The sequence below is a fragment of the Musca autumnalis genome, unplaced genomic scaffold (assembly GCF_047663935.1).
Source record: "Musca autumnalis isolate F117 unplaced genomic scaffold, ASM4766393v1 scaffold_2, whole genome shotgun sequence".
In the NCBI taxonomy this organism is placed as follows: Eukaryota; Metazoa; Arthropoda; class Insecta; order Diptera; family Muscidae; genus Musca; species Musca autumnalis.
This window is the reverse complement of record NW_027411755.1, coordinates 268124188-268135110: the sequence shown is the minus strand read 5'-3', so window position 1 is coordinate 268135110 and position 10923 is coordinate 268124188. Positions and strand designations below refer to the sequence as shown.

The 10923-nt window shown below is 36.0% G+C and overlaps 1 protein-coding gene across 1 annotated transcript; it reads right to left on the bottom strand.

Moving 5' to 3' along the window:
• Positions 1 to 4458: 4458 nt before the first annotated feature.
• On the bottom strand, positions 4459 to 5331 carry LOC141392594 (uncharacterized). The gene has a single exon (XM_073965524.1). The coding sequence runs from the start codon at positions 5329 to 5331 to the stop codon at positions 4459 to 4461; it is 873 nt and encodes a 290-aa protein (XP_073821625.1).
• Between the last annotated feature and the right edge of the window lie 5592 nt (positions 5332 to 10923).

The window sequence follows — 10923 nt, the reverse complement described above, 5'->3', positions numbered from 1 at the left end:
GGAAGAGCGAATAGATAGACAGCATTCAGTCTAAAACGTGCCACGATGTCAAAGTAGTCACTGTCGTTCCAATTACACTCTGGTGGGAAACAAACAAATGTTTGACGGACCCCTGAACTTCTTCTTGGAGGAATTTAACGGCACAGATAGTGGATAAACGGACGACGAGGTAGATGAGCCTCATCCGATTTGCATTCTTGTGAATAAAGTGTTGTTGAGACATAATAAGTCTGGCTAATATCTCGAAACGAATAGTAATTGAATTTGGGATACAAATTCCATTTGTCATCATAATGATGATGGACATTCATTAGTGATCAGACAAATGATGATTTTGCTATGAAAAGACACAATTTTAATTGATAAAAAAGTCAACAACCTGTAAAAATCGACCAAAGTTAAAAGAAATAAATTTATTTGCAAAAGCAGCTCCAAGTTTTTTGTCTTATCGCATTTCATCTTAAATCATCTTAGTATTTATGGAAACCCTTGATGCGACTGGGCAAACCTCAGCCGACGAGAGAAGCATGTTCTGATCGTGAATCGTCGGTAAGAAGGGTAAGTACATCATTCGCCATTTGATCCCTTGGTAAATTTGCCTTGACACTGAGTTTTTTGAAACATTATTTTTTATAATTCAAAATTTATTTGGCCCAATACAAGAACACGCAGAAAGTCCAGATGGCTACCAAGGTAGGTGTCAAAAACACAATTGTGCTTAGATTTGAAAATGAAAAAAATAGATTTGATTGTGTACAAAAACTTCTGAAATTATATTTTTGTAGTTTCATTTAAACAACCAGACAAATAAATGTTGTGAATTCCGTATTTATTATTAAGGTCCGCGGGATTTCAAAGTGGTGAAAAAACACAAATGTTTGTATCTTTGCCAAAACAAATAAATGAATCAAGCTTAAATCCTACCCTGAAGAGTTGTCAATTTGATGTGGACTTTTATGGTATGGCAGCATAGCTCCCCAGTGGTTGGTAACATAGAGTCAAGTAAGGCGACTTTTTTGGTTAATGCTAACCGCTAAGTGAGCTGTTATATTTGGCATCTATTTATTGAAACAAAATTTAAACTAATAGATACATTGACAAAACAACAACATGGACAACAAAATATCCAATGTGTTTTTTGTGAACGCAGTTCTATGTGGAATTTACAGCATTAAATAACTGCATCATTTTAATGTACATATCGCTCATTTACTCAAAGAGTGACACATTTCAAAAAAGCCAGTTTCGAGGAAAACGCGCAATATGAAGGTGTTAACCTATACCTACAAATTTCAGGTGGAAAGTTTGGCACCCCAACGAAGACTAAATACCAAATTTCAGCCATTTCGGTGGAATATCGAGGCCACAACTTTCAAAATACCTAAAATCGGGAGGTATTGTTCTATGGGGGCTATATGAAGGCGTGAACCTATACCGACAAATTTCATATGAAAAGTTTAATACCTCAAATGAAGACTAAATACCAAATTTCAGTCATTTCGGTGCAATATTGAGACCACAACCTTCAAAATACCGCAAATCGGGAGGTACGGTTCTATGAAGGCATGGGCCTATACCGACAAAATTTTGGGGAAAAGTTGTATACCCCCCACGAAGACTAACTAAGCCATTTCTGTGTGATAATGAAGCTAACACCTTCAAAATATCGAAGGTCTGGTGGTACCGTTCAATGGGGGATATATCAAAACAGGCACCGATATAGCCCATTTGTTATACCAAACATCCTACTCCTAGAAAAAGTCTATACCAAATTACAAAGCTTTATCTTAAAAATTGCGAGCTGTATCTTGATTTCCACAGACGGACTGACGGACATGATTATATCGACTTAGAATTTTACCCTGATCAGGAATATATATTCTTTATAGGGTATCCGATGAATATTTCGATGTGTTACAAACGGAATTACAAATTTAATTATACCCTCCACATTATAATGGAGGGTTTAAAAATGACAAAATGGATTAGCGACTATTGCGATATCTTCGTTGTTTGTCCACCTACGTCAACCCACTTCGCATCACTGTAAAGGTATTCTTCTCTTCATTGTCAGGTTTTGCTTTTGGAAGGCCCTCAACCAGAGCTGTGATATTCGTCATTACAATTCAAATAAAAAATGGATGTGTTAGCGACTATTGTGACATCTCCGCTGTTTAACCACCTACGCGAACCTTTCATTATTGTAAAGGTGATATTCTCTTTTTTAATTGCTTTTGGAAAAACCATCTAGAAGCGGAGAAATTCGCATAAGAATAAAACGTTGACTTTTTCTCCAGATAAGTTTTTTGTCCATCCCCATCAACTCCCAAAATTGCCTGACGATCCGATCAAAACTGCGACCTGTAGCGTGATTACAAGGTCGAGACATTCAATTTGGTATATATAAGTATGGGTCTGCGACCATTATTTAGATGTGTTAAAAATTTTTGGGCCAAAAACAACTTATAATTCCCTCCCCACTATTTAAAGTTTAATTATTAAATTATTATTTTATTATTTTAACCACATATCGCCTTGCCGCCAACCTCCGGTGGACAGATATTGAGGGTTTCAATATTCAGTATCCAGGAGTATTTTTCGGTGGCACTGGATGATATCACTGGGTGAGGCGCTAATGACCCAACCTTTTTCTATCTAAATCGGATTCCTAATGTGGACAGAGACTTTTAAACAATCTTTTTTAACAACCTAATTTACAATTACAATGGTGTAAAGGTGGGATTTTATACTTTCTTTGTCATGATCAGGTTTTTTGGAATATGTCTAATAAAGGCGGAGATATTCGCATAAGAATAAAGCCTTGACTATTTCCCCACAGAAGTTTTTTACCTATTGCGACCCCTGAATATTAACTGACCATCACCAAATTCAATACGTGTTTTCCTCGCAGGGACCCCTATTAACACCACTACATCGTTAAGATCCGATCAAAATTGTGACCTGTGTGATAAGAAAGTTTATATGGGCAGATTGACGGACAGACACACATAGTCAAATTGACTCACCTCGTCGAGACGTTCATTTTATTCATATTCATTCATATATAAGTATGGGTTAACGACCATTATTTCGATGTGTTACAAACTTTTGTGGCAAAACCAACTTCTAATATCTTTCCCATATATTCGTGCAGATTATAAAAAGGCAAGAATTCGGAGCACAATGGGAGTTACCGACCCAACGAAAGGGAGATTGTCGGTTTTTTGATGAAATTGTTTAAGAAGTTATTAAGGCAGGGCATTCCACACACACGCATACAGTTTGTGAATGGTATAAACGGGAGATGTGGTACCAAAGCTATTAGAAATATGGGTTTTGTCTCTGTGTAGCACTATTACTTGATTTATAAGCTTCAGACTCTCGGTTTCGGCGATCATATGTGAAGGCGTGTGCTGACGTTATGATAGGGTCTTAGCTGATGTGATGTTGTTAAGTACACCGTAAGATCAACGTCCCGTCGAACCATTTATCGTCTAGCCGATTTTGACAGGGGCCATTACTTTTGTTAGTTCGAGTGAGCACCTTGACAATGCAATTCTTGCAGATTAGCTTTATTCAGGATATCATATCATCATATGCTGCGAGATAATAAATACACACCTTCAGCCGCAATCCCCTTACTGGAACAAGGTGATACAATACGTACAATACCACAGATACTGATCCTTGTAAAAAACGTTCTTTTACTAATAGATTATTTCAACTAAAAAAAAAAACAATCTTCAGAGCCAAACTAATTACTTTCAAAGGCAGCGCTAAGCGTTTGTCATGAAAGCACAACTAAATGGGAAAATCCTCATTGTTGTTGTAAAAAAACAAAACAAAAATGCATTTGAAAGAAGAAAAGTTCGAGGACATCGAAGCCGCTCCACATCCGATATGTCTGAGGAGACTTTACCAAAGTCGAAACATGCATGTCACATAGTGATGGGTGTGTGGGTTCGAATCGTCGTCGGCTTCCTCTTTCACTTGCATTATTCATTGATCATCAAGCTCGATTCCAATGAGAAATTCATTAAAAATTAAAAACAACGGATTTTATGTTTTTAATTCTTAAATTAAAGAGATTAATACAAACCCAAATACATAAACTGATTGCAGATACCACTTTTTGGCATACCCAACCTAATGTAGGATGTGTAGACAAGTTGTTAATTCAAAAAATGCAATTTTTGATTTAGGTCACTCTATGAGTTAATGAGCCACATGTTTTGTGCTTGTTCGAAGCAACTTTACTTAGTGATGTAAGTTGTATTAGTTTGTAACGTACAGGTATATTGTTTGGTATACATATAAGGGAAACAAATATAGTCTACAATTAAAATAAGACATTACACATTACCAGTCGAATACTCTCAAACATTTATTGTCGTTTATAATGTGTGCTCTCGTGAAGAAGTAAAACTAAAAAAAACTTCACATTTATTCACTACATGTTTACCACTTGTCTTCATGTCCACCTCCCTCGCTGCTCTTCTTTTCAGATTTCTTCCATTTCTTTTTTTCATTTTCTTCTTTCTTTTTGCCATCACCATGCTCGTGGCCCCACTTCTTTTTCTCTTCGTGCTTTTTCTTGTGTCCTTTGTGTCCCTTCTTTTTATGGCCCTTGTGGCTGTGGCCTTTTTTACCATACTTCTCTTCTTCTTCGGATTTCTTTTTGCCACCTTTCTTGTGCTTTTTGCCCTTTTTAAAGTGTTCGTCTTTCTCCGACTCTCCGTGCTTTTCTTCGTCTCCCTCGTCGTGCTTTTCGTCGTAGTATTTTTTCTCCTTTTTGTCCTCGTCTAACTTGTGTACGTGATGTTTACCCTTAATGGAGTGACCTTTCTTATAGGAACCATGATCTTCGAATTCATGTCCCTTCTCGCCCTTTTCTCCCTTCTTGTGTTTCTTATGGTGTTCCGAACCCTTCTTGTGTTTCTTTTCATGACCTTCCTCTTCTTCGTGTTCACCCGTTTTGCCTTCCTTATCGTGATGACCTTTCTCACCCTTCGAATGCTCTTCTTCCTCTTTGTGGTGCTTTTTACTTTTCTTTCCCACTTCTTCTTCGTGTTTGCTGGATTTTTCTTCGCTTGATTCAGACTCATAACTTTCTTCTTCCTCTTTTTCTTCCTTTTCATGATGTTTTGATTCGGATGGTACCAAGTCCTCTGGTTCCGAATTGTTCTTTACGGAAAATGTTGGCAAAACATCCTGAATGTTGAGTTCAGTTACTCTGGATGTAAGGCTTCCAGCTGCAACCAAGTCCAACCGTGGTCCCCATATTATCGATAGACTTAGTAAGCAGCAGCTTATCAGTGCTAGTCGCACCATATTGCAATACTTGTAAAGTCGAACAACTTACTGCCTGCGACTAAATTATTTTTGCCACCCAACCATCTTTTTATTGAAATTAGCAAAGGAATAATCGCGGTTGTCATTGAAGCGTTGCCATGTTGTGGCATATTGCCTTTTTGTTTCGGTTAAGCGATTGTGGTCACTCCAAACTAATTATGGAAACACTGTAATGTAATCAAGAAAAATCTCTGCAAAGTTCCGGACCTGAATTCCACTGTTGGGAAAAATTCCATTGATCTGTGCGATTTTCTTCTTCTTCGTTTTTGTCTTCTTATAGCAGTTGGCATAGCACATCTGTTGATCCCCAAACTTCAACTGAAAGAAGTTGCTCCCTTTGGTCATTGCCTTAAGTGTGCATTTGGAAAGTGTTTGCACACTTGTGACCACCATTTTGTTGGTAAAAGAGAACCAATTTGATAACTGTGTAGAGAAAATCTATAGCTGGAAAAAGACGGACAATAGCAGAAATACAACGAACGGATGGAAAAATATCTCATCATGCACCTGTGAACAGTTTTTGTTGTCTACTTCCACTTGTGTCGCTTGATGCTTTTATTTCTGTTGCTTTTCATTCTTGTTTTTTCGTTTAGTTTTCTTCTGGACAGTGATTCATCAGGGCGAAGAGGAAAAAATGGGGAGCATAACGATTCTGAAATAAATTAAAATGTTTGAATTTTCGGGCAGCCCTAATCATTTGTTAATAGCCGTTTTTAAGATATTTGACTTTTCTATGCTGTCTACCCTGGAAAAGTAAAATAGATATAAAAACAGGTATGCAAAATTTTTTTAGTCGCTGGTGTAATTTGGTATTTTGGATTCTCATTGGGTAGAAAACTTTGAGGTCTAAGTGATGTTAAACATACGAATAAGCCTTGACGTGCGCATGTGCTTACTTGACAATCGAAAGGAAACTAATGATTCCATTTTACTTCATCGCAATTCGTGTTGGAGCACCGTCCATTGGAAATTCGAGAAGTAGCGTAAGAGTATGAGGTGCACGAAATGTATTCTACTATTGGAACAAGTGCTCTCGAAACCAAATTCCTTCGAATTACTAACAAACTTCAGTTTTTTGTATTCAATCGAACAAAAATGTTTTACAATAAAAGAAGTTTCGTAGTAATTTGAACGAATTTGGTTCGGAATCGCATTAGAGAAACTGGCTATAAGTGATTAACTGAAAAAACAGAATTTCACATATTTTCCAGGGAAATCTCAAATTACAGCGATCCACTGTGACTAGCGTTTGCGAATTGCCTCTCTTAAGTTTGGCTTGAATTGAATCTCGTTGCAACGTTCTATGCTCTGTGCATTAATTTGCAACAAATTGTAACCGTCTTAAGATTCTTGTTTGTATGTGCTTTGTTTTTGTCTTTTCAGCGTATTCTTTGCTGTTCAGTTTTACCATGCTCCGTGGTTCCGTGGTGCTTGGAAAAGCATGCATACTTGAGAAAAGTATAATTTTCTAAATACCGTAATAATGTTAATGTGGCTTTTCTGTTTTTATCTTATTTTTTTTCAGTTGAAGATTTTTCCTATTTTTCAACACTTTGGGAAAAGTCTCAGGTCAATCTAGCAGAAGTCAGTTCACAGTCAGAAAATGAAATATTCTACGTAAGGAGATGAGTGGTAGGGCGAGAATACATGGATGACTTTTCCCAATGACATTCACTGCGATGCTGGATGGACGGTGCGTTTCAATGTTACCATCTGGCCCCCTCTCCCCTTTCATTTAACGGCTTGGCTAATTTCATGTGAAAATAATAAGTGTGCAAATATTTTCATAGCAATTTTCTACTTAAAATATTAGAAATGATGACCAACCATGTGGCGAAGAGGTGATGTGACGATGACCAATGATGGTGTCGTCGGCTGCATGAGTGACGTTGTTGTCGATGATGGAACAATATTTGACTTTGTTTCTATTTCATAAGCTTCCTGTTTTTGTTTGAATTATGCAGAAGAATTTCTTTGTGGCATCTGCATCTGGAAGTCAACGAACCATGTCGAATGTCTGTCTAATAATTGTAACATGCAGGATGGCTTTGGCTTACATTTGTGACTCATGCTCGCATTGCAATTGCATTGGACTTTTATAATTACTACACCATAATTCATTCTAGCCGGAGAATTTCTGATTTAAAGCAATCAAATGTTCTTTTCTCCCATCCATATTTATGAATATAAAAAACAACATTGCGAAAGTCTGAATTAACGTAATATGTTTGTTTTCTAAGCAATGAATATCATTGGCATATTTATTGAAATGTCCTTGAAATGAGAATCGAAATACACAACTTCAAACCACTTCTGACCACCTATCCGCCCATTCAGTTTTCTTTAGAATAATTTTCGCAAAGCGTTGCTTGGAATTCATTAATAATTCAATCGATTGTTCAATCGTTTTCTATGCCACTTGGTGGCTATTGGGTAACAATGTTCTTTTATTTTGAATTTTGAAATGGTGATTTTGATTGAAAATGGTATTCATACTACAACTACAAAAACAGTTTGAGAAGAAATCTTGAATTACATTGAAACAGGAATTGTATTGAAAGGAAATGACAACTTTCTTTCTAATGGTCGCACTTATAGTTGCATTGCCACAATATCTTGAATGGGTGTGAGGTTACGGGGAAGTTGCACTTTAAATGGACCAATTCGTCTGTGTTATATTGATGTACATCACAGCCTAAAAATGTAAGATATATACAAATATGTTCAACTTGTTGTATTGACTCTCTGACCATTGGCATATTAGGTTTAAATAAGCTTCCGAAACAAATCCAAGACCAGTTCGACTATGTTCGGAATTCAAATAAAATAAAGACTTAAACGGAGGCGCTAGTAAAGTCTTTCAAAGAAAGTTGTCCCCCTTCGGAGAGTGAAATCAGATGTATTCTGGGACAACTATCAAACCAACTAAATGTATACAACAAAATAACTAGAAACGTCAAATGCATTTTGTTGGCAACAGATTGATATTGTAAATTACTATTCAAAAATCAAGAAATTTCTGTGTAAAACCGAATGAAATGGGGAAAGGGTGAAAACAATATAAGGCATCCTCGTTAAAATCATTACAGCTACGCAGTGCCATCGACAGAGAGTGAATACTGAACAGAAGGTACATCAAAAGTCAATAACTCGATGGTCAAACAAGCCAATGGAACTCACAGTCGACGCCTCGATAAACATTCCAAACAATATGCTTAAATACAATCAACATGCATAGTTACGGGTGGATCAGGGGCAAACGCATTACATGAGATAGTACACCACATTGAGAGAAACTTCGCTGTCTGCATCCGACTTCGAAGACGCTTTCAACAACGTCAGCACTAAAACGTTGATTCATTTGTTGGACGAGTTTTTGGTTGACGGGCCCCTGGGGAATAGATGGATAAGCTTCGCTCTACATGACATAGGAGAAAAACTATAGGAAAGGTTTGGAATTAAATAACTATTATTATTAAATAACATTAATGTCATGTTCATACGAGCGTTTGAAGTACGTTGTTCGCCTGTCGAAATACGTACACGAATTAACAGGTTTCCACGACAACATTCGCCATTCACAGTAACATACGAGTACTTCATTTCTTATCAGTTTTTGTTTCCTGATTTCTAAGAAAATTCGACGAAAAAACACATAAATACACTAAATTACGCAGAACAGAAAATAAGCTTTCTTTCAAATGCTTCATATTTTCCACATATTCTGAAAATTATGGTGCTTTCATGGCACAATCGTGTAATTGCCAGGGTTAAATAGGTTGACAAAAGATTCAGTTCTCAATCTATTAACAGAAAGGAAAAAAACGAATGATTTAAAAGATGTCTTAAGGAAACATTAAAAAATATATAAAAATATTAAACAGCTTTTTGTGACACAGATACTTATGAAGCAGATGGATACAAAAAGTTGCTGTAGCAACGAAAATATGTTCGTATGTTTTATGCAGTTATCTGGTTCTGCTTCCTCTGAATCCAATTCCTGCATCCTGCAACTTGGACTGACTACGTCCATATAGAATCAGGAGACAGGTGAGTGGGGTTAGCTGGTAGCTAAACAGATGAAGGTCATGTGGTGGGTATTGTGCCACTAATCCGGGCCCAATACGAATTGAGGCGGCTGCATCGTCCGGATATTAACTGGGCTACAACTACTTGCGTTTGCGTTGGCCGCTGGCATTCTTCAGCTGCGATGGAAGGGGGATAATGGTCTCCAAATGTTCAAAAAGTTGTGGCAATCGTGGCAAGTCTGTAGACTTAGCTTTATATGAACAAAGTTGAAGTATTTCCTATATAAAGCTTTGAAGAAAATACATACTTTTTTGAGTGTAAAATTTATAGATGTATTTATTATGATTGTCCATTTTAATAATAGTGCACTTTTTTAATAATTAAATATTTTCAGGCATACTGTATACGTATGTACATCCCCAAAGGGACAACGGAGACTCCTCTCACCAATGGGTACACACCGATTTATATTGGCCCAATTATATGGGACCTACTTGTTATCGGCGAGTTCAAACATCGTGTCTTACGACACCACTTGCAGAGAAGTTTTTCTCCGACGAGATTTGTCAGTGCCGAAAACAATGATGTCGTGATCAGGGATTGAACAGGAGACTTTCTAAGTGCAAGGCCGGCGTGATTCTACTGCAACACGGTGACATACTGAATATTTTCTTCATAATTCAAAATTATCGCCATAGCGTCCCTTTGGTTGAGTGTAAAATTACTTAAATAAAAAAACGACGACTTCCGTCACTACCCCAACGATATCAATTGGGACCACCACCTAGCATCATTGGGGCAGCCACTTTTACACGTAATTCCCAATAGTTGTCTATTAGCTACATCCGAAACTGTCATAGTGATGATTCCTTCCAATTACAGAAACGAATCTGTTTATCGTCTCCGTTATGACGGACAGACTGGCATAATCCGAACAATTTTTGCCACCAATGGCATAATCCGAACAATTTTTGCCACCAAGCGTTTTTTGATGATTCTGTAGCCGTGTTTAACCCAATTCTAAGGTGAAGATTTCAGAAAATGAACCTTGAATACGAATATTCCGCACAGCTAAATATAGTACATACATAATTATCGACAACTTTGTTGAGATTCTGCTCAGATGGATCTTTACCGTTCTCCTTCTCCATTTGTGCAAATATGGTGGTGGCAAAAGTCTGTGATTTCCACACAATCGCCTTAATAAATAAAAAATATATAATAATAATAATAATAATAATAATAATAATAATAATAATAATAATAATAATAATAATAACAATAATAATAATAATAATAATAATAATAATAATAATAATAATAATAATAATAATAATAATAATAATAATAATAATAATAATAATAATAATAATAAATAATAATAATAATAATAATAATAATAACAATAGCAATAGCAATAATAATAATAATAATAATAATAATAATAATAATAAAAATAACAATATAATAACAATAATAATGATAATATAATAATAATAATAATAATAATAATAATAATAATAATAATAATAATAATAATAA